At 40.0% G+C, this 23909-nt stretch overlaps 1 protein-coding gene across 2 annotated transcripts in view; it reads left to right on the top strand.

Moving 5' to 3' along the window:
• The window catches only part of pigo (phosphatidylinositol glycan anchor biosynthesis, class O), a 28476-nt gene extending 6418 nt beyond the window's left edge, over positions 1-22058 (top strand). The window contains exons 5-12 of one of the 2 annotated variants that reach the window (XM_062031670.1): positions 2092-2251; positions 3682-3858; positions 3941-5540; positions 6782-6985; positions 8801-8985; positions 15872-15942; positions 16199-16324; positions 20249-22058. In XM_062031670.1, coding sequence (XP_061887654.1) covers positions 2092-2251; positions 3682-3858; positions 3941-5540; positions 6782-6985; positions 8801-8985; positions 15872-15942; positions 16199-16324; positions 20249-20453 — 2728 coding nt within the window. In that variant the 3' untranslated portion in view covers positions 20454-22058. Of the gene's footprint in view, positions 1-2091; positions 2252-3681; positions 3859-3940; positions 5541-6781; positions 6986-8800; positions 8986-15871; positions 15943-16198 lie in introns of both variants that reach the window. The other variant, XM_062031671.1, reaches the window with a different exon arrangement.
• Positions 22059-23909: the final 1851 nt, after the last annotated feature.

A 23909-nucleotide genomic window follows, 5' to 3' on the forward strand; every position in this document is an offset into this window, starting at 1 on the left:
AAATCAATTAATCGAACGATAATTAAAAATGTACGTAATAATTTAGCCGTCATCGACTCATTGCCATGCACATGTATGCGTCCCTGTACCTGAGCGCGCGACTAAAACAAGTTGAAAAACTTATTCGGGTGTTACCATTTAGTAGTCAATTGTACGGAATATGTACTGTACTGTGAAATCTACTAATAAAAGTTTCAATCAATCAATCAATTTAATAGCAGAATTAGATGAACAGAGTAGGCCTGGGCAATATCTTCCGACTTTTTTCATAAAAAATTCAAACTTAAGATTTTTTTCCCCTACTTTTTTAGGAAATGACAATTTTAAAAAGTTTTTCTTTTATGTGATCTAAAACTTGTAATTTCAGATGGCACTACATAGACTGCATCTTACTGTAAGCAAAGTTGTAAACCAGATATACAGTACAGGCCAAAAGTTTGGACACACCTTGTCATTCAATGCGTTTTCTTTATTTTCATGACTATTTACATTGTAGATTGTCACTGAAGGCATCAAAACAATGAATGAACACATGTGGAGTTATGTACTTAACAAAAAAAGGTGAAATAACTGAAAACATGTTTTATATTCTATTTTCTTCAAAATAGCCACCCTTTGCTCTGATTACTGCATTGCACACTCTGGGCATTCTCTCGAGGCTATTCTTTGGTCATTTCTAGAGATGTCCGATAATATCGGACTGCCGATATTATCGGCCGATAAATGCTTTAAAATGTAATATCGGAAATTATCGGTATCGGTTTTAAAATGATCGGTATCGGTTTCAAAAAGTAAAATGTATGACTTTTTAAAACGCCGCTGCGTACACGGACGTAGGGAGAAGTACAGAACGCCAATAAACCTTAAAGGCACTGCCTTTGCGTGCCGGCCCAGTCACATAATATCTACGGCTTTTCACACACACAAGTGAATGCAACTCATACTTGGTCAACAGCCATACAGGTCACACTGAGGTTGGCCGTATATACAACTTTAACACTGTTACAAATATGCACCACACTGTGAACCCACACCAAACAAGAATGACAAACACATTTCGGGAGAACATCCGCACCGTAACACAACATAAACACAACAGAACAAATACCCAGAACCCCTTGCAGCACTAACTCTTCCGGGACGCTACAATATACACCCCCACCCCACATCAACCCCGCCCACCTCAACCTCCTCATGCTCTATCAGGGAGAGCATGTCCCAAGCTGCTGTTTTGAGGCATGTTAAAAAAAAAAAAAGTACTTTATGACTTCAATAATAAATATGGCAGTGCCATGTTGGCATTTTTTTCCATAACTTGAGTTGATTTATTTTGGAAAACCTTGTTACATTGTTTAATGCATCCAGCGGGGCATCACAACACAATTAGGCATAATAATGTGTTAATTCCACGGCTGTATATATCGGTATCGGTTGATATCGGAATCTGTAATTAAGAGTTGGACAATATCGGATATCGGCAAAAAAGCCATTATCGGACATCTCTAGTAATTTCTATCTGTGCGGTGAAACGTGACCAGCTGGAAGCGCTTGAGACAAAAGTAGCGTGCTTCGGTTTCCAGAATGCAGACTTTCTTACCTCAGCCAAAGATGTTAGGTTTTTGTCAGGGTTTGTGTGTGTGTGTGTGTGTGTGTGTTTGTTAGCAACATAACTCAAACAGTTATCGGCGCAATTTGATGACATTTTAAGGAAATGTTCACAAAAAACAACTCCTTATCTACTATAAACACTTCACTTCCTGCTTACGGCGTTTCACGGCCCCACCTGCACAGAGGATTTTGGGAGACGTAGTTTATTTCAGACCCGGCCAACGCTTAAGCACCAGAAAGAAACTACACTCGCCAAGTTTTCCGTTTGATACTGTCACTCGTCACGGCAATATCGTGAAGACTTTGAAACCACAATACCGCGGTATCTACAAAACTGTTACATCCCTAGTATGCACTTTTCGGGATTATCAACAAAGACGCATTTGAAAAAAACCGCTGCATATACACTTTTTTTTTAGCATACACTTTACTGAGAGCAACAATGCTACACAATAAAACTCAGCCTATTATTTTGTCCTCCAGGTCTGTGATCGAGCGTCTACAGAATGACACGCTGTTGGTGGTGATGGGAGATCATGGGATGACAGACACCGGGGATCACGGAGGAGAAAGTCAGAAGGAGACTGACGCCGCCATCTTCCTGTATAGTCCTTCCCCTCTCTTTCCAGGACCGCCGTCACAGGTCTGTAAAAATGACCTCATGTCATTTGTCTATACACTCAATGGCCACAAGATTAGGTAACTAATACAGCAAGAGTGTCAAACTCGTTTTCATTGAGAGCCACATCGCAGTTATGGCTGCCCTCAGAGGGCCACTTGTAACATTTAATAAATATACAGTGGGTACTCTTTGTTTCATAGCAGCCATCTGCTAAAATCAAAAAAGTTCATTTTATTTCTAATTAATCTACACTCAGCACCCGATTGTGACATAAAAAAAACAAATGTAGAAATTTTAGCTAATATATTAAAATTAAAAAACTAAATAAGAGTTCAGAACCTTTGCGCAATACTTTGTTGATGCACCTTTGGCAGCAATTACAGCCTCAGGTCTTTTTTGAATACGATGCCACAAGATTGGCACACCTATCTTTTGGCAGTTTCGGCCATTCCTTTTTGTAGCACCTCTCAAAGTCCATCATGTTGAATGGGAAGCGTTGGTTCTCATATAGGATGTCTCCCCCTCAAAAATACTGCATAGCCATGCAACATTTGAATAAAATACAGAGAGGTGTGGCACAGAGGTTGCAGTTGTACATTGCTGCAAACTACAGCCACATGAATGAACTTCTTTTTTTTTTCATACATCCTTCTTGAGACTAAAAGTGTAAAACTCTAAGCACATGTATTGTGTTGTATTTAAAAAGTATATTTAGTATACACTTTTTTAGGTGTACACGATTTTGACACAGGATCAAAATATTGTGTTTCAGAAAACTTTCAAAAGAAGTGTTCTAAAATAATATATAATTATAAACAGAAGGTGCCTCTGTGTAGCTATGTTTTGTTTCCCCTATTCTGCATTAACGAAACAGTGTGAACGCACATTTCTGTTTATGCTCTATGAAAGGATGCTGGTAGGTGGTCCAGCAGTTAAGAAAAAAAGTGCCTTCCACCAAAGTCTTGGATGAATCCAGCATAGATTTCCATAATTAATTGCCTTTTTAAATGAAGCATCACATGATGCACTGTGCAAAGCTGCTTGCTTTATTAGTTGACAGAACATGCCCTCCAGACAAGCACGGGGGAAATAAGCAGACATCTGCTGTATAAGATACAAAGACAAACTCAAAATTGTCCTTTTTGTAGAATTATTCTGAAAGCTTGCGCAAATTCAGACATTTTAGGCTGCAACATTCACAAAAAAGGCCTGCAAAATCCTGGAGGGAACGGTTAGTATTTGTTAGATTAGGTTTACAGCATTTCTTATGAAAAAAATAGCTTAAAATTCTGTAAAATCTGACCTTTGGGAACGGATTACTAACAAAAACCGAGGTATCACTGTATTGATGTCAGGATTATTTACGTTCCACTGAGTGGGACAACAGCATAATTACAAAAAATGTCACATTTGCCTACAAAGTTTCACCTGCGTTATTTTATTACCTGTAGAGAGAACCAGACGTAGTGCCCCAGACGGACTTGGTTCCCACCCTGGCCTTGTTGCTGGGAGTGCCTATTCCTTACAGCAGTGTGGGCCAGGTTCTCCTACCTTTGTTTCCCATGCATGGCCATGGTGCAGTTGGAGGCCTCAGTCAGCTGGAGGCGCTGTGGATTAATGCAAAACAGGTTTGTTGCTCAGCATCATTTCAAAAATGTCAATCTTTTCACTCTATTTCTATCTAATATCACACGATTTTTCCTCCTAAAGGTGAACCGCTTCCTAGAGGTGTACTCTGCTATGGCCAAAGACATCCCACCAGAGAGCCTGGCCAGCCTGAAGGATCAGTTTGCAAGCCTCTCTTCGGAATTCCTGACATTAGTCAGAGAGAGTCACACATCTTCCCCTGAGCTGGCAGTCACCATTCAGGCCTACCTCACCTCTGTCCGGGACACATGCCAAGCCACCTGGGCCCGCTTCAATCCGCTTAAAATGGCAGCTGGCTTAATAGTCCTGGCACTTGCCTGCCTAATGTGCTTCACGGTGTCTGAGCAGTCGCTCGTGCTCATCAGAGAAAATCATTTTCGACTCCAGACTGTGGTTGTAGCGGCGCTGGGTGTCGGGGTTTGCGTGGCTGCCGGTCAGCTGTTCTTACGGGGCTACATGGAGTTATCGTGGTGCCTGGCCGCTACGGCTTTCACCTCTGAGCTCCTCTTCCTGTGGAGGACCCATCAATCCAAGACGGCTGTTGTTGTTGTTAAGAACGGCGCTAAGAGCGCAAAGAGTGCGAGCTGGAGTACCCCACCTTACCCCCTCGCCCCTGCTCTCTTGGTCACATTCCTTCGTTGTGCCTCCCTGCTTTCTGACAGCTATGTCATCGCTGAGGGCCGGGTTGTCACCTTCCTGGTCTTCTCTTTGGCTCTATATGTTCCCCTGCGTCTCAACTGGGATGGCCTCCTTCTGCCCCCCAACCACGACCTTCTGAAGCCTGCAGGGCTGCAGCTCTCAACTGCGTCCTCCCCGTCCGCTGTGAGGAAAGAAAGCATCACATTCCTAGCATCCTTAGGTCTCCTTGTCGGCAGCCTCTACCTCTCCCTCTTCTTCCATGGCTGTCGGGAGGAGCAGGGCGCTTGTCAGCCGTCACCCTTCCTTTCTTCCCTCTCCCGGGTGCAGGACAACCAACTGAAGAACATTTACTACATCCTCTCAGTCCTCTCCCTGGTGGTGTGGATGCATCTACTGAGACGGTGCCTCCGCCACTACGGGAACCTGAACTCGTCAGGTGGAACGGTATTCACGGCTTGCTGGATTCTACCCTTGCTGTCTGTCTGTTTGGGGCTACATTGGGCGGTCAGCGCCTCCTCAGGGGAGAGCTTCAGGAACCTGGCCGAACTAATCCGACTGGCTCAGCTCGTCCTTCCCAGAGCGGCCTTTTGTCTCCTGGGACTGGGACTGGCCCTAATTTGGCTGGATCCGCTCACTGTGTTTGTGAAAACCCGGGCTGCAAGTTTGGATAAAAGTTTGTCCCTGCCACCTCCACGGTACCGCGCCAGCACCGGTATCAGCCCCCAAGCGGAGCTGCACCACCTCATCCCACAAATATACCAGCGCATGCGGCGCTCGCTCGACGATGGAGAGGCCAGCACGGGCGGTGAGGCTGACAACAGACCCGCTGTGGAGGCCTACGGCCTGGGAACCGTCTACTCTGCCCCACTGCTTCTGTTCTGTGGGCTGCTGGGACTTGGCCTGCTGCAGCTGCACCCAGAGGGCATGGCTCTGTCTTTCCTCCTGCTGTTGTTTGAAATGGGGGCTCTGCTGCACATCCACGCCTCCTCCACAGCCCTCTCTGGCCTGCAGGGAGCCTATTCTGGTGAGAGCCTAAATATTTAGCCAGCTACTTCTGTCAATATCAGTTGGGTCGGCCCGTTGCACAAACACTCTATGCGGTTGTTTAGGGACTACCACTAGGGGGCCACGTGATCATGGTCTGGGTTTTAGTAAACACTTTGATTTATTTTTTTAACAGTCATAAAATACAACATTAAGTTAAACTCTATTTTGCTGTCAAAGTTCAATAATAGGGTTGTATGAAACAAATTAGGAATGTGTAACACTACCCACACTCCTTTTCTAAATTGTTCATTAGTAGAGATGTCCGATAATGGCTTTTTTGCCGATATCCAATATTACCATATTGTCCAACTCTTAATTACCGATTCCGATATCAACCGATACCGATATATACAGTCATGAAAGTAAAACATTATTATGCCTAATTTTGTTGTGATGCCCCGCTGGATGCATTAAACAATGTATCAAGGTTTTCCAAAATAAATCAACTTTATTATTATTATTATATTGTAGCGTCCCGAAAGAGTTAGTGCTGCAAGGGGTTCTGGGTATTTGTTCTGTTGTGTTTATGTTGTGTTACGGTGCGGATGTTCTCCCGAAATGTGTTTGTCATTCTTGTTTGGTGTGGGTTCACAGTGTGGCGCATATTTGTAACAGTGTTAAAGTTGTTTATACGGTCACCCTCAGTGTGACCTGTATGGCTGTTGACCAAGTATGCATAGCATTCACTTGTGTGTGTGAAAAGCCGTAGATATTATGTGATTGGGCCGGCATGCAAAGGCAGTGCCTTTAAGGTTTATTGGCGTTCTGTACTTCTCCCTGCGTCCGGCGTTTTAAAAAGTAATCCATTTTACTTTTTGAAACCGATACCGATAGTTTTGAATCCGATGCTGATAATTTCCGATATTACATTTTAAAGCATTTATCGGCATCTCTATTCATTAGTTGTGTTAAAGTTTCCCTTTTGCATCTCATAGCATTTAATTGTGACACGTTCAAGGAACCTTAATTAAAGTTAGAACCAGAGGCCACTAGTCTTTAAAGGCAGTGTAGGCTTAACTCCCAGTAGATGTGCTTATAATATTAATAATAATACGAGCGTGTATAGGTGGGGTGGTGACGTTAGGTTTAGAGTGGGGGCCCTTAAGTTATATTAAAGACCAAATTGCGGTCACAAACAAAATGTTGTTTCAGGCCACACAAATCCTAGGGCTGGTGGAGGTAAAAAAATATGATTCTTCTTTTCAATGTTTCCTTCAGGTGGCTTTAATGTGCCCTGGACTCCAATTGTGTTGTGGTCCCTAGCAGCCACCCAGTTCTTCCATGCAACAGGTCACCTGCCCACCTTCCCTTCCATACAGTGGGGGGCAGCCTTTGTGGGATTCCCTGATGGGCACACCGGCACCATATTGCCGGCCTCGCTGGTTACACTCAACACATTTGCCTCTCACGCCTTGTTTGCAGGTACATTAATTTGCTTAAAATTGCAGAGGATTTTAGATTCATGGTGCAGTGAATACATTGAAAAATGGTCTGAATCGTATTTACTCGGTTTAAGATACATAGCATAAGTTTTTTTTGTATACACTCACCTCTCATTTTTAAGTACAGTTGTCTAAATTAGATTAAATACGAAAACTGATAATTGTGAGCAGTTGGCATGCTAAGGATGTAGAGCCAAATAACAAGTCTCCATGGACTATAGTATTATATTTACCAATTTGGCTAAAATGTCAACACTTAGCATACTAACACGGGGAACCTTACCTCACCGAAAGGATTGACAGATTGCTAAGAAGATAGTGCCAAGTAACAATATCCTTGACTTTTAGTTGACACCCACAAAATTAGCTAAGATATGCTAAGATAGCATGCATGCTAGATGCTAGCATGCTAAGTACAGAGGGGGCTACATGTCCTGAATGAGTTAAGCATTTTAAATATGGAACTGTTGGAATTGGTCGAGAAATGTGGGAATTGATGATTCTGTAATGAACCAAATTGATTAACTGGAATTTCATTGAGTTTCCGTTATGCTACCTGTTTACAAACTTAATTCAAATTCAATTCAAATCCATGGCCTGTATTTGAAATTTGGGAGCCCTCCTCAATTAGAATCCTAACTTTGCACAAATCTAAGTAAGATAAAATATCTCAAATAAGTGTGATATTTGCTTAATTTCTGTCTGATAAGATAATTCTTTTCACTAAGCAGATTTGATGTTAAGAGTGTTTTACTTCTTTTAAGTGTTTTGGTCCTAAATGATCTCAGTAAGATATTACAGCTTGTTGCTGAGATTTGATGACCTATATTGAGTAAAACATGCTTGAAACTAGAATATCAACTGTTGCAAAGCTGTGTCATCAAAACTCACAAGTATAAAACTACTTTTTTAAAGTAATAATTTCTTATTTCAAGCGTGAAAAAAAAATCATGACTTTGACACAATTTTGTCTCATAATTAAAACGGATGACAGCCAAATTGACTTTGCTGTTTTAATTTCAATGAAACAATAAGAAATACGTACTCATATAGTAGTACAGTTGGCACAGTACAACAAGCGGACAGTTAATATTTAAACATTTCACATTTAACATTTCTAACAATTATGAACAGAAATAGTTCATGCACATTCAGATAAATTCTTCAAAATTACAATTAAAACATTTTTGGCCCGGGGCCGGGCTGTATATATGCGCACTAATTGACTGAAAAAGCACGCACTTGGCGCGATGATGTCATGTTATCGATGGAAAAATGCATTTTTAGACAATATGATTTGCCTGAGCGGCTAGGAGACCCCGAGAGTAACAAGCGGTTGCCTTGTTGCCTTTCCATTAAGAACAATAAATTAGTTTTTAGTATAAGTTTGCTGGTTTCAAGAAATGTAATGCCGAGCGCATATCATTATGTCAAGATAATGGCACTAGCACTTACTTAATTTAAGAATATTTTTCAACATATTGAGCAAAAAGGTCTCATATTTGTTTTTGTTTTACCAAGAAAAATGCACTTGTTACTAGTGAAAATATACTTATTTTAAGGTATTTTTGGGTTCAGTGAAGTTAGCTAGTTTTACTTGTTTTGGAAAGTCTTGACAAGCCAAATTTTCTTGTTCTATTGGCAGATAATTTTGCTTAGTTCAAATAAAATACCCCAAATTTTTGTATTTTTGTTTTTGTTTTTGAACTCTGACTTTTTGCAGTGTACAAACCATCTCACGTGAACATGCATGTAAAAATTGTGCAAGCTGTTGACACGCGACTTTGTTCCTCAGCGGGTTGTCCGTTGCTGCTTTTCTGGCCCTTGGTGCGCGAAGTCCGTGGAAGTAGGGGAGGAAAAGCCAACGGGGATCAAAAGGAGGACGCAGTGATGGAGATGAGGCTGAGGGAGAGACCTCAGCTTTTTACCTCAGCTCTTCTGCAACTCTCAACGCGCTACCTCTTTATTCAAGGAACACAGGTACCCACATATGATCAGTAGATCATATGTTTTTGATTGATTGATTGAAACTTTTATTAGTGGATTGCACAGTACAGTACATATTCCGTACAATTGACCACTAAATGGTAACACCCGAATAAGTTTTTCAACTTGTTTAAGTCGGGGTCCACGTTAATCAATTCATGGTACAAATTTATACTATCAGCATAATATAGTCATCACACAAGTTAATCATCAAAGTATATACATTGAATTATTTACATTATTTACAATCCGGGGGGTGGCATGTGGAGGGGGTTGGGGCGGTGGGGTTAGGTGTGGTTGCTATCAGCACTTCAGTGTTAGTCTAGGGTTGTAGTTGCCTGGATGTGTTCTTTTAGTGCGGTTTTGAAGGAGGATAGAGATGCCCTTTCTTTTACACCTGTTGGGAGTGCATTCCATATTGATGTGGCATAGAAGGAGAATGAGTTAAGACCTTTGTTAGATCGGAATCTGGGTTTAACGTGGTTTGTGGAGCTCCCCCTGGTGTTGTGGTTATGGCGGTCATTTACGTTATGGAAGTAGTTTGACATGTACTTCGGTATCAGGGAGGTGTAGCGGATTTTATAGACTAGGCTCAGTGCAAGTTGTTTTTGTTGTTGTTGGTGGGGATGCGTACCTTTCACATTTGAACCAATATGATACCAATTTCCAATATTTTTGTGTTTGTTCATGTGTTAATAAACACTAATTTGTAATATATTGATTTTTTACACTTCTAGGTTTCATTTAAAGTATCATAGAGTAGATTTTGGATGCAGTTGCAATTCAAAGAAGTCAAAACTGGAATGTATGGACTATGATGGGTTGCATAGTCAGGAAGGAGTCTTTTCTGAATGTGCCCCTCTAGGCTTTTGTTTCATATCACGGTTATCATTATTGTCGTGGTATTGTTGAATGTGCTCAAAAAGTACTTACTGTATAGACACACTTAAAATTAGAAAATGCCACTATTTTGTATGTTTTGTGCTATACTGATAGTCTTAGTATTTCATATGTTTTAATAGCCAAGATTTGATTGTTTTAAGATTGGTTGTAATGTAACACTTAATTTAAGTGAAAAAGTGTGTAAGAAATAAAATCTGTCAATGCTATTTATTACTTCTGGCAGCTGTTGTGTCATCCTACTCTGTTCAATGGTCCTTGAACGCATTGTAAAAACACCTCCGTCTTGTAATCCTCGATCACTCGCCTTAAGGGAGCACAGCTTGAAGTTAAGTTAAAGTTAACGTACCAATGATTGTCACACACACACTAGGTGTCGTGAAACTTGTCCTCTGCATACCCATCCCCTTGTTCATCCCCTGGGAGATGAGGGGAGCAGTGAGCAGCAGCGGTGCAGTGCCCGGGAATCATTTTTGGTAATTTAACCCCCAATTCCAACCCTTGATGCTGAGTGCCAAGCAGAGAGATAATGGGTCCCATTTTTATAGTCTTTGGTATGACTCGGCCGGGGTTTGAACTCACGACCTACCGATCTCAGGGCGGACACTCTAACCACTAGGCCACTGAGTTTAGATTGGGTATGTCGTTAATTTTTCTTGTTTTCATGTTAGCATTTAACCTAGCGAGCTGGCGCTGTGGTTTTACCGCGGTTATCATAATTACCGTTTATCGTTACATCCTTAGCAAGCTAATGCAAATTAACATAGAGTTAGCGCGTTTTGAAAATTGGAGCCTTCAGCCTGAGGTAGCGTATTTTTCGGACTATAAGTCGCTCCGGAGTGTAAGTCGCACCGGCGGAAAATGCATAATAAAGAAGGAAAAAAACATACAGTATATAAGTCGCACTGGAGTATAAGTCGCATTTTTTGGGGAAATTTAGTTGATAAAACCCAACACCAAGAATAGACATTTGAAAGGCAATTTAAAATAAATAAAGAATAGTGAACAACAGGCTGAATAAGTGTGTGTTATATGAGGCATAAATAACCAACTGAGAACGTGCCTGGTATGTTAACGTAACATATTATGGTAAGAGTCATTCAAATAACTATAACATATAGAACATGCTATACGTTTACCAAACAATCTGTCACTCCTAATCGCTAAATCCCATGAAATCTTATACGTCTAGTCTCTTACGTGAATGAGCTAAATAATATTATTTGATATTTTACGGTAATGTGTAAATAATTTCACACAAGTCGCTCCTGAGTATAAGTCGCACCCCCGCCAAACTATGAAAAAAACTGCGACTTATAGTCCGAAAAATACGGTATACTCTCGCATCACGTAACCTGCGTAGGCGAAACCGTCTTGAGCCCCGCCCCCCACACACGTACCCTCCCGTCGACCTTGCGTGCACCTCCCGCAGACCGCAGAGCTGTAATTGGTCAGCTTTTGCCAAGGACGGTCCCTGAACAAAAGAGAGTACTCTTTGTTTGAAATGTATAAGGTAATGCATGAAATAAAGCAACATTTATTAAATACTTGCATGAAAACTGATAATGTGTACTTTATATCTTGGTGAGACTGCATATGCCGTTTTTCTTATTGTGTTGTTTTTGCGTTCAGAAGACAATCTTTTTAACTTTTATTGCCAATCTTGTGCCAACAACAGGTTCAATTCTGTTGATTGATTGATTGAAACTTTTATTAGTAGATTGCACATTACAGTACATACTCCGTACAATTGACCACTAAATGGTAACACCCGAATAAGTTTTTCAACTTGTTTAAGTCGAGGTCTACGTTAATCAATTCATGGTAAACACATTCTGTAGTCTACATCAGTGTTTTTCAACCTTTTTTGAGCCAAGGCACATTTTTTGCGTTGAAAAAATCCGGAGGCACACCACCAGCAGAAATCATAAAAAAACAAAACTCAGTTGACAGTAAAAAGTCGTTGACGCAGTTGTTGGATATGAATTTAAAGCATAACCAAGCATGCATCACTATAGCTCTTATCTCAAATTAGGTGTACTGTCACCACCTGTCACATCACGCCATGACTTATTTTGAGTTTTTTGATGTTTTCCTGTGTGTAGTGTTTTAGTTCTTGTCTTGTGCTCCTATTTTGGTGGCCTTTTTCTCTTTTTTTTAGTATTTTCCTGCAGCAGTTTCATGTCTTCCTTTGAGCGATATTACCCGCATCTACTTTGTTTTAGCGATTAAGAATATTTCAGTTGTTTTCATCCTTCTTTGTGTGGACATTGTTATGTCATGTTCGGATGTACATTCGGATGCTGTCTTTGCTCCACAGTAAGTCTTTGCTGTTGTCCAGCATTCTGTTTTTGTTTACTTTGTAGCCAGTTTCGTTCTGCAAAGCTTCTCTAAGTTTACTGCCTTTTCTTAGGGGCACTCACCTTTTGTTTATTTTGGTTTAAGCATTAGACACCTTTTTACCTGCACGCTGCCTCCCGCTGTTTCCGACATCTACAAAGCAATTAGCTACAGCAGAGCCGGCCCAAGGCATAAGCGTACTAAGCGCTTGCTTAGGGCCCCGCGGCCACCAGGGGGCCCCCAAAAGCAATTAACAAAAAATTCTTATTTTTTATTTTTTGCATGTACGAGTCTGAGTCAGACTTGTACATGGCAGTGATTAGTATTAATAACAAAGTCGGCCATCAGATTTCTTACAGTGATGTCATAAATGACTTTGCCTCCATAAAAACCAGGAAGCACAGGTTTTAAGGAGTGGGTGGAGTGGTGTGGGTGGTGAAGAACAGAGGAACAAAACTGTGATGTGATGGTCAAATGTGTGAATTAAGGACCTTAATTTAAGGTAGTTTATTTTGATTTTTTCCCCAAAAATTTTTTGCACATCGTTATGTACATTTACATAGTTTTAATATGTAGTAACTTTATATTTGTTTATAAACCGTTGTTACCTTGTTTCTGGTAACTCTGTTCATTAATATTATTTAAGTATTTGCTTGATATTTAATTTAATTATGTTGTTTTTTGTACAATTGAATTTGTTCCTTTTTATATATATTTAAGTGATTTTCTTGTTGCACTTTATTGTTTTTCTTGCACTACGAATTATTTTTGCACATTGCTGTTTCAGGTTTTTGTTACCAAAAATAATAAAGTGAATCAGAATCAGCTTTATTGTCCAGTTATGTTTAACACACATGGAATTTATCTTCAGTAGACTGCGCTCTCTTTGTACAAAGTAAACATTAAATATGAACAATTTACTAAAAATATAAACTAGCAATTAAAGACTAATATGTACAAGACTGATGAGACAAGATGACACTTTTACTGTAAATACAAAGCTTTATCACTTGGACTGTTCAACCCCAGGCCACGCTTGTAGCTGAATGTTTTCTACATTTTAAGATTAGGAACAATATGTGGCACTCTGGACATCATTCGTTCATTCATTGGTATTATTTATGTTCTTAACTGGGCCACCCCCATATCTTTATAAATGACATGTCATTTGTAAAGACATGCTAGGCTGACAATAGGATAATGTAAACAACACTGCCAGAGCCGCAATGAGTTTATAGTAGGTGTGTGAATGATCAACAATCAATATTATTGGCAGAAATAGAGGGCCCCAAAATCAAATTTTGCTTAGGGCCCCATGGAGGCTTGGGCCGGCACTGAGCTACAGGCTGATATGGAAGAGTATTACATGGTTATGCTGCCGAGCTCTTGACAGCACCGACACTCAACAACAACACATCATTTGCAGACTATAATTACTGGTTTGCAAAAAATATTTTTAACCCAAATAGGTGAAATTGGATAATCTCCCACGGCACACCAGACTATCTCACGGCACAGTGGTTGAAAAACACTGGTCTACATTCTGTAGACACATTCTGTCTCGTGCACACACGTCTATTTCTTTCACACACTTCTCATTTTCCTTCAATAATCTTTCAGGCACGGTACATTTACGAACATTTGAACTTTGAACATGACCATACAGATAAACACCAACATGTTGGTCGATAACTTACAGTAGTTATTTAACAGTTGTGTTTATTTCCAATTAGATGATAGCTCTCTCTTCACCCGTGTCCCAAACGGCCTAATAGCGTTGCAAATAGTAACGTCCTCTGCCGTGGCCCGTTTAGAAGTTACACAGTCCAACTTCACAAACGTATTTTCCTCTGTTTTATAAGTATCCATTAAAAGTAAAGTGATGTTTCTGTATGATTCGTTCTAGTGTACACAAAGATGTCGATGTTGTGGTTGTCATCACTCCTAAGAAGGTAAATATTTAGTCAATGATAGCTGCGGTTGCTCCTTTTGGAGACAATCATCAAAAGGTTCAGAGAATCTGGAGAAATCACTGCACGTAAGCGATGATATTACAGACCTTCGGTTCCTCAGGCGGTACTGCATCAAAAAGCGACATCAGTGTGTAAAGGATATCACCACATGGACTCAGGAACACTTCATAAAACCCCTGTCAGTAACTACAGTTTGTCGCTACATCTGTAAGTGCAAGTTAAAACTCTACTTTGCTAAGCGATAGCTATTTATCAACAACACCCAGAAACGCCGCCGGCTTCGCTGGGCCCGAGGAAAAGAACCATCCGGATTGTTATAGGCGCAAAGTTCAAAAGCCAGTATCTTACACATCTGTGAAGGCACCATTAATGCTGAAAGGAACATACAGGTTTTGGAGCAACATACACTACCGTTCAAAAGTTTGGGGTCACATTGAAATGTCCTTATTTTTGAAGGAAAAACACTGTACTTTTCAATGAAGATAACTTTAAAGTAGTCTTAACTTTAAAGAAATACACTCTATACATTGCTAATGTGGTAAATGACTATTCTAGCTGCAAATGTCTGGTTTTTGGTGCAATATCTACATAGGTGTATAGAGGCCCATTTCCAGCAACTATCACTCCAGTGTTCTAATGGTACAACTTGTTTGCTCATTGGCTCAGAAGGCTAATTGATGATTATAAAACCCTTGTGCAATCATGTTCACACATCTGAAAACAGTTTAGCTCGTTACAGAAGCTACAAAACTGACCTTCCTTTGAGCAGATTGAGTTTCTGGAGCATCACATTTGTGGGGTCAATTAAACGCTCAAAATGGCCAGAAAAAGAGAACTTTCATTTGAAACTCGACAGTCTATTCTTGTTCTTAGAAATGAAGGCTATTCCACAAAATTGTTTGGGTGACCCCAAACTTTTGAACGGTAGTGTATGTTGCCATCCAAGCAACGCTATCATGGACGCCCCTGCTTATTTCAGCAAGACAATGCCTAGCCACGTGTTACAACAGCGTGGCTTCATAGTAAAAGAGTGCGAATACTAGACTGGCCTGTCTGTAGTCCAGACCTGTCTCCCATTGAAAATGTGTGGCGCATTATGAAGCCTAAAATACCACAACGGAGACCCCGGACTGTTGAACAACTTAAGCTGTACATCAAGCAAGAATGGGAAAGAATTCCACTTCAAAAATTGTTCTCCTCAGTTTACAGAGTGTTGTTAAAAGGAAAGGCCATGTAACACAGTGGAAAAAATGCCCCTGTGCCAACTTTTTTGCAATGTGTTGCTGCCATTAAATTCAAAGTGAATGATTATTTGCAAAAAAAAAAATCCTCAGTTCAAACATTAAATATCTTGTCTTTGCAGTCTATTCAATTGAATATAAGTTGAAAAGGATTTGCAAATCATTGTATTCTGTTTTTATTTACGAATTACACAACGTGCCAACTTCACTGGTTTTGGGTTTGTACATTATGATCACCAATAACTACGTTGGTTGGTCTGCTAACTACTGTTTGCATCAGCGATGTACGCATTGGTACTTATCTCTCATAAAAGCTGTCAGTATCTGTGGAGGAGTACAATTTGGTGCTGTGATTGTTTGGGGTAATTCGAGTCTGTCAGTTTCTGTAATTTGTATCACTGTCAGTAAGTGTGTTTTCTCTTCCAGGTCTTTGCTTCAGCCTGTGGAGCTGCTATCCTCAGGAGACACCTAATGGTGTGGAAGGTTTTTGCACCCAAGTAAGTGCCCCACTACAATTTCCCGCTCACTGGTTGTAAAGGCTTTTCAGGATATGGACTCAGTGGAAATGCCTGGCACTTACACAGGTTTCCACTGCGCACACATTAGTGCACAGATCTCGGCCTTGCACTAATGGCCAACTGCAATAGATATGCCGGTACTTACATGTATTTGAAATGAGAAAATTACTTCTAAATACTGGTTCCCTTGAGTGACATTACAAAGGTGCTCTTGTATTTCTATCTCTTCTTCCAGGTTGATGTTTGAGGCCTCGGGGTTCCTGATGAGCTGCGTGTTTTTGCTACTTGGAGTCTTGTTAGTGCTGAGAGTGGATGTGGCTGTCGGACGTTGGTTCAAAAGACTCATCACTGATACATCCAGGTAGCACAGGCACACTGCTGCTCTACCACTGCAACCCACTCGAGCCCACTGTGCCACAGGGGGAATGGACACGGTGGTTAGGTTCTTTCAAGGATGCCTCACGAAATAAAAGAAGACACTCTTTTTCATATAGAGCATTGACACTGAAGCCTCAACAGTGGGCTGAGCCTGCCTTGTTTTCAAGCAGGCAACTTCAACTTTTTGATACAACGATTCGACGACGAGCTTTTAGACTTTCTCAATAGTCGTCACACTCTGAATGTTTCGTTATGGTGGGGTGGCCGACAGTGACAAACGCTCCAAACACAGAAATGATCCCAAACCAAAAACGCACAAATACTATATAACAGAGGTGTTTTTAAACCAATTCAATCACTATTTGCTAAGCTATTTGTAAATGTTTTTTTATCTAAACCTTGTGTGATATAGGTAAGGGTGTAACGGTACACAAAAATTTCGGTTCGGTACGTACCTCGGTTTAGAGGTCACGGTTCGGTTCATTTTCGGTACAGTAAGAAAAAAACAAAATATACATTTTCTGCTTATTTATTTACCAAAATTTGTAAACAATGGCTTTATCCTTTTAACATTGCTTTAAAATAGCTGTGTGTGTGATGGATGTGAGCCACCACTAAGCTGATCAGTTCAACATCAGGCAGTCATGAATGCTAAGCATAACAATGACATACATATACACACAGGGTCCATTGCCAGGGTTAATGCAGTCAACATACACTACCGTTCAAAAGTTTGGGGTCACATTGAAATGTCCTTATTTTTAAAGGAAAAGCACTGTACTTTTCAATGAAGATAACTTTAAACTAGTCTTAACTTTAAAGAAATACACTCTATACATTGCTAATGTGGTAAATGACTTTTCTAGCTGCAAATGTCTGGTTTTTGGTACAATATGTACATAGGTGTATAGAGGCCCATTTCCAGCAACTATCACTCCAGTGTTCTAATGGTACAATGTGTTTGCTCATTGGCTCAGAAGGCTAATTGATGATTAGAAAACCCTTGTGCAATCATGTTCACACATCTGAAAATAGTTTAGCTCGTTACAGAAGCTACAAAACTGACCTTCCTTTGAGCAGATTGAGTTTCTGGAGCATCACATTTGTGGGGTCAATTAAACGCTCAAAATGGCCAGAAAAAGAGAACTTTCATCTGAAACTCGACAGTCTATTCTTGTTCTTAGAAATGAAGGCTATTCCACAAAATTGTTTGGGTGACCCCAAACTTTTGAACGGTAGTGTATATAAAATAAAAACTAAATATGATAAGGCTCAGAATTGGTTTCTTAACAAAACCTTTCTACATATAAAGTGCAACATTTCCACATATAAAGTGCAACATTAAACTGCTTCAAGTTGTTGCTCAGATTAAATAAAATGACAAAACTTTTCTTCTACATACAAAAAGTGCAACATTAAACAGTTTCAAGTCAACTCAGCCTCAGATTAACTTTTCTTTCCCCAACCCCCAGCCTTTAACCCTGTTGACTTTCACTCAATTTTCATGTTTTTTGCCCGAAAAATCCGTTTATCCACATTGTCTGCAGAAAGAGCAGACCTGCTTGCAGTTACAATGTCTCCAGCTGTGGAAAATACCCTATCGCTGGGCACGGAGGTAGCAGGTATGGCGAGGTAGTGCCTGGCTAACTTGGCAGTAAGAGGATATATGGGCTCATTGTTCTTCCACCATAGAAGTGGGTCAAAATCTAGTTTTTAATGCATTATGGTCTTAAATCTGCTGCTATAAAAACACCAACGGCATTTGTTATTGCTTTAGCCCTGCCTGACTCGCCGAGGAGAAGCTGCTTGAATGCGGTGGGGAGCTGTGTTTGTTCGTCTTTCTCTTCGTTGAAGCGATGTTATCCGTTGTTGTATTGCACCGCGAAGCCGGAATGTTCCCAAATGGGAGATCTTAACGAGGCAAGAGGGTCTTCCAGCTCTGACTTTTTCATGTTGTCGTAGCCCGGTCGTTGCTAGCGTGCCGTGTGTTGTGCCTCGATATGCATTGTTTACACAACGTGCGGTGCGCTACTTAATATGTCCGTGTGGAAACTCGTTTGGTACACCTCTGAACCGAACCGAAACCCCCGTACCGAAACGGTTCAATACAAATACACGTACCGTTACACCCTTAGTTATAGGTGACAAAGCAGACAGTGTTGAATATGTATTTTACTTCATTACCGTAATTTCCGGTCTATAAGCTGCTACTTATCTCCAACTCTTTGACCGAATTCTGTCGGTACTACCGGATATCGAATCATGTAAAATCAAACAATGCCATATTTTGAGCCCTATGTTGCACGTGCCGTCACATCCGGTGGCAAACTCGTCACGTCCAGTTGCAGGTTAAACACCGGCTAAACGTAAACAATCACTCAAGCAGCACTCAGGGCGGACGTAGCCAAACTCTCTCTTAGTAATGTTGCAATTTCCAACACCAACAAAGCAACTACGCTTTGTATAGAACGCTCAAATTGAAAGTGAGGCTCCACTCTTTTAAAATGCGCTAACTTGATGCCAAGTTACATTGGATTTGCCAGAGACAGGATACTATTAGCATTAGCGACTTTACATGGCAAGTTCAACGCCTCCAAATTTGGTAATGAAAACTACAGCTAAGATGAATGTTACAATCAAAACAGCTGCTGTGCAATAAGCACAATACTTACAGTATAAACACTTTGTAGGGCGCAACATACAATAGACAACATACAATAGATAGCCTATACTGTACTGCCAACTAAGATCTTGGAAGTGCGACTGCATTGCTAACGAGATTCGAATGGTATAATAAAACAAGATATAACAACTGGACAGCACAGTTATCATAATCAGCTCATTTTTGAATGTCACATTAAAAGATACTATTTAATTATCAAACAATTAACATTTATCAACACACCTTTAGGTACAGAAAATTGGTACTGTTAAGTACTAGTGTCGATTCCGAGGTACCGGGAATCGGTACTTTATCGGTTCATTTACAGTACAGGCCAAAAGTTTGGACACACCTTCTCATTCAATGCGTTTCCTTTATTTTCATGACTATTTACATTGTAGATTGTCACTGAAGGCATCAAAACTATGAATGAACACATGTGGAGTTATGTACTTAACAAAAAAAGGTGAAATAACTGAAAACATGTTTTATATTCTAGTTCCTTCAAAATAGCCACCCTTTGCTCAGATTACTGCTTTGCACACTCTTGGCATTCTCTCGATGAGCTTCAAGCACACCTGTGAAGTGAAAACCATTTCAGGTGACTACCTCTTGAAGCTCATCGAGAGAATGCCAAGAGTGTGCAAAGCAGTAATGTAAATAGTCAAGAAAATAAAGAAAACGCATTGAATGTCCAAACTTTTGGCCTGTACTGTGTTTATATTTAAGGCCCAAGCTGTTTGTTTACATGCTTTTTTTTTATTTCTCTTTGCTATTTGGGCTTATTGGACCCTAATTAGAATAAAAACTAAGAATCATCTTTTTGATATGATGTACTTAGTCCATAAGTAACAAACGGGTACTTCATGTTTAGTGACATGAATTCTTATTTTTAGACTTTTTCTTCCAAATTCCATTGTATGTTATACTCTTCTGACACCACCAGATGGCAGTATAAGTGTCCACATAAGCGGTCATAAGACCCCAATTCAGTAGTGTACACAATTTTGGAAATAAGAGCTAAAAGCTGCTGTCCACGCATGTGGCCACTAAGGCCTTCAGAGGATATTATTAAGATGCAATATTTCACGTTAACTCCAAAGTGTCTTTTAAGGTTAAAATGTTTAGGTATAAGAATATTTTCACATAGCATGTGTTTTATGGTGTTTTTATGCTTCTGGTTTTGGATCATTTCTGTGTTCGGATGTCGCCCCTTCATATTTTTTGTTTTTTTTTCCATGCAAGATTGTTGACGATGCAGCACATCTGTTTACACCACAGCTGTTCAACTGGCGCACCGGACCACCAGACCAGCCCTCAAGGTCAGTTTCAACTTGGGAGAGACATTTTTTTTTGCAGCAAAATTCCTAAAAACACAAGAGTGTTCCTGTTCTTTAGAGGAACTTGGGCCAATGTAAAGACATTGGCAGATAGCTGCTGGTCAAAATAATAATGAAGGGAGAAGTCCCCTGTTACAAATTAGTTGATTATCCCTGGTTTGTAGAATTCAACTTGTCCGAGCTGCCCAATGTGAACACGACAACAGAAATGTCGTTAACGTACATATAAACTTAAAGCTCTCCTTTCTCTGTGATTTGCGGTCATTGAGCCATGACTACAAATATGTGTTTTGAGCTTCAAAAGAAATCTAAGAGATAGCTCACAGTTTTGTATTTTTTCTATTTTCAAGAGGATGAAGATAACCATTGTCGAGTCACTGCCAACTGATACATAATATAAGTGTTTTTAATTGTTTTTTGTGTGTTTTTCCATAATTAACCTGCCATGTTTTTTAATCGCGGTACCAATTTTTGACTCATAATTTAATATTTATTTAAACATGAGTAAGATTTGTTTTCCACAGTAGGGAATCAAGGAATTCATTTGGCCTTCTTGGGTGGATCTCGTGTGAGAGAAAAGAGGGTGGGTCAATCATTCGCAATGCAGTCTGCTGAAAATGAAGGAAAGTGCCACTCTACACTACCGTTCAAAAGTTTGGGGTCACATTGAAATGTCCTTATTTTTGAATGAAAAGCACTTTACTTTTCAATGAAGATAACTTTAAACTAGTCTTAACTTTAAAAAAATACACTCTATACATTGCTAATGTGGTAAATGACTATTCTAGTTGCAAATGTCTGGTTTTTGGTGCAATATCTACATAGGTGTATAGAGGCCCATTTCCAGCAACTATCACTCTAGTGTTCTAATGTACAATGTGTTTGCTCATTGGCTCAGAAGGCTAATTGATGATTAGAAAACCCTTGTGCAATCATGTTCACACATCTGAAAACAGTTTAGCTCGTTACAGAAGCTACAAAACTGACCTTCCTATGAGCAAATTGAGTTTCTGGAGCATCACATTTGTGGGGTCAATTAAACGCTCAAAATGGCCAGAAAAAGAGAACTTTCATCTGAAACTCGACAGTCTATTGTTGTTCTTAGAAATGAAGGCTATTCCACAAAATTGTTTGGGTGACCCCAAACTTTTGAATGGTAGTGTACATAGCAAATTTGGAATTGCCACAAAACACATTTTAAGATGTTCAAAACACCACTGCCATCTGGCGGCCAAAGTGGATAGTGCACACCCTCAATTTGTCACGCTTCATGCGAATTTGGCCATATGAATCTCCTCCCTATTGTAGTTTCCAATTATGTCTTAATTAGGTCGCAACCTTTCTTAGGAAAAGTTGCAGTGTGCTAATGAAGGTATTTTTTTGTATTGATGTCAGTGAATATTCACATCTTTCAGAAACGCACTTGATGTATTTTCTACTGGATGTGAGTCGGTGTCCGGGTTAGAAAGTGTTGGCGTGCTGCTGAAGCTAATGCATATTATTAATGGGATGTCGAGCTCAGGTTGAAAATTCACTGCAATCGTACCTGCATTCCATATTCAAGACTTTGATTTTGCAGTTTCAGCCCAACTGATGATTCAACTAATTTTGCTGTGTGTTTACTCTTTTGTTTATGTCTGTGGGGGGAAATGATGCCTAATATATAAAGAACTAAAATGATTTTTTTATACGCAAATAAATAATCAAAGTAGTGGAAGGACTTTTTGGTGTTCTGTGTATTTAAATTTGACGTTATTTATATTGAAAGTGCTTTAAAATTACATGATATTTATCGATCAGAGGAGATGGGTGTTTTGCAGACCATCAGTCAATGTGCTTCATTCATTATTCACAGGGGATTTCCACATTTAAAATTCCCATTACACCCTCGCTCTTAAAAACATTAGCAAAGTATCATCAGTTCTGCTGCAAAAAAATAGTTTGAAATGACTCATGTGTGTCTGTAGCTTTAAGCAAGATGAAATCTTAATAATGAAATTACAAAACCCAAAACCAGTGAAGTTGGCACGTTGTGTAATTCGTCAATAAAAACAGAATACAATTATTTCCAAATCCTTTTCAACTTATATTCAATTGAATAGACTGCAAAGACAAGATATTTATTGTTCGAACTGAGAAACGTAATGTTTTTGTAAATAATCATTAACTTAGAATTTAATGGCAGCAACACATTGCAAAAAAGTTGGCAAAGGGGCATTTTTACCGCTGTGTTACATGGCCTTTCCTTTTAACAACACTCAGTAAACGTTTGGGAACTGAGGAGACCAATTTTTGAAGCTTTTCAGGTGGAATTCTTTCCCATTCTTGCTTGATGTACAGCTTAAGTTGTTCAACAGTTCGGGGTCTCAGTTGTGGTATTTTAGGCTTGTTAATGCGCTGCGATACCATACCATCACAAATGCTGGCTTTTTAACTTTGTCCCTATAACAATCCGGATGGTTCTTTTCCTCTTTGTTCCGGAGGACACGACGCCCACAGTTTCCCAAAACAATTTGAAATGTGGACTCGTCAGGCCACAGAACACTTTTTCACTTTGCATCAGTCCATCTTAGATGAGCTCAGGCCCAGCGAACACCCAGCGGTGTTTCTGGGTGTTGTTGATAAATGACTTCCGGGCAAATTTTGATCAGTGGCCACGCCTCCACCCACAGAGACAAAGTGAGTGGATGTCTGACAAGAGGCTTCACTCAGTTTATTTTAATTTCGCAAAGAGTGAACCCGTTTGCTGCCTGTTTGGAAGCAACAGACGGACAAAAAAGGCCCGCGTAGACGTAGAGATGGCAACTTGGTTTACCCTTCAAATAATTACCTCTGCCAGGAGGTTATATATTTTTCTGTCTGTTTGTTAGCAGCATAGCTCAAACAGTTATAGGCGGATTTTGAAATACATTTCAGGGAAATCAGATAAGGAAGAAATTATTTGATTTTAGAGGTGACCCGGATCACCGTTTGGTTTTAAAATTGATTTGGTATTGGAAAAAAAGGGCCTGTCGGAGTGCTTTTCTAGTTTTTAATGCCACACTAGGGTTGGACGGTATACCGGTACTAGTATAGTCCCGCGATACTAATGAATCATATTCGGTACTGTACCGCCTTTAAAAAGTACCGAACCCCCACGCCCCTGTCGTCGTCATGTCGTGTCATTGCTGATTTTACGAGCAGACAAGCATGTTCGGCAGCGCATAATCACTGAGTACTTACAAGCAGACACAGTGTGTAGACAGAAAAGGGGGAATGGGTGCATTTTGGCTTAAAAACTAAGTATCATCCCTGCAGGACGAGGAATAGCTAAACATGCTTCACTACACACTAAACAAACGCCATTGGTGGATCTACACCTAATATCCACTGTAATGATACCAAGTTGAGTTGGTATCGAGTTGATACTACTATGATTACATCGATTTTTTTTGGCATCACAACATATTCTTTAATTTTCTTTAAATTTATATTATGTTTATAAACTCAGGAAATATGTCCGTGGACACATGAGGACTTTGAATATGACCAATGTATGATCCTGTAACTACTTGGTATCGGATTGA

This window comes from Entelurus aequoreus, linkage group LG21 (genome assembly GCF_033978785.1).
Source record: "Entelurus aequoreus isolate RoL-2023_Sb linkage group LG21, RoL_Eaeq_v1.1, whole genome shotgun sequence".
Classification (NCBI taxonomy): domain Eukaryota; kingdom Metazoa; phylum Chordata; class Actinopteri; order Syngnathiformes; family Syngnathidae; genus Entelurus; species Entelurus aequoreus.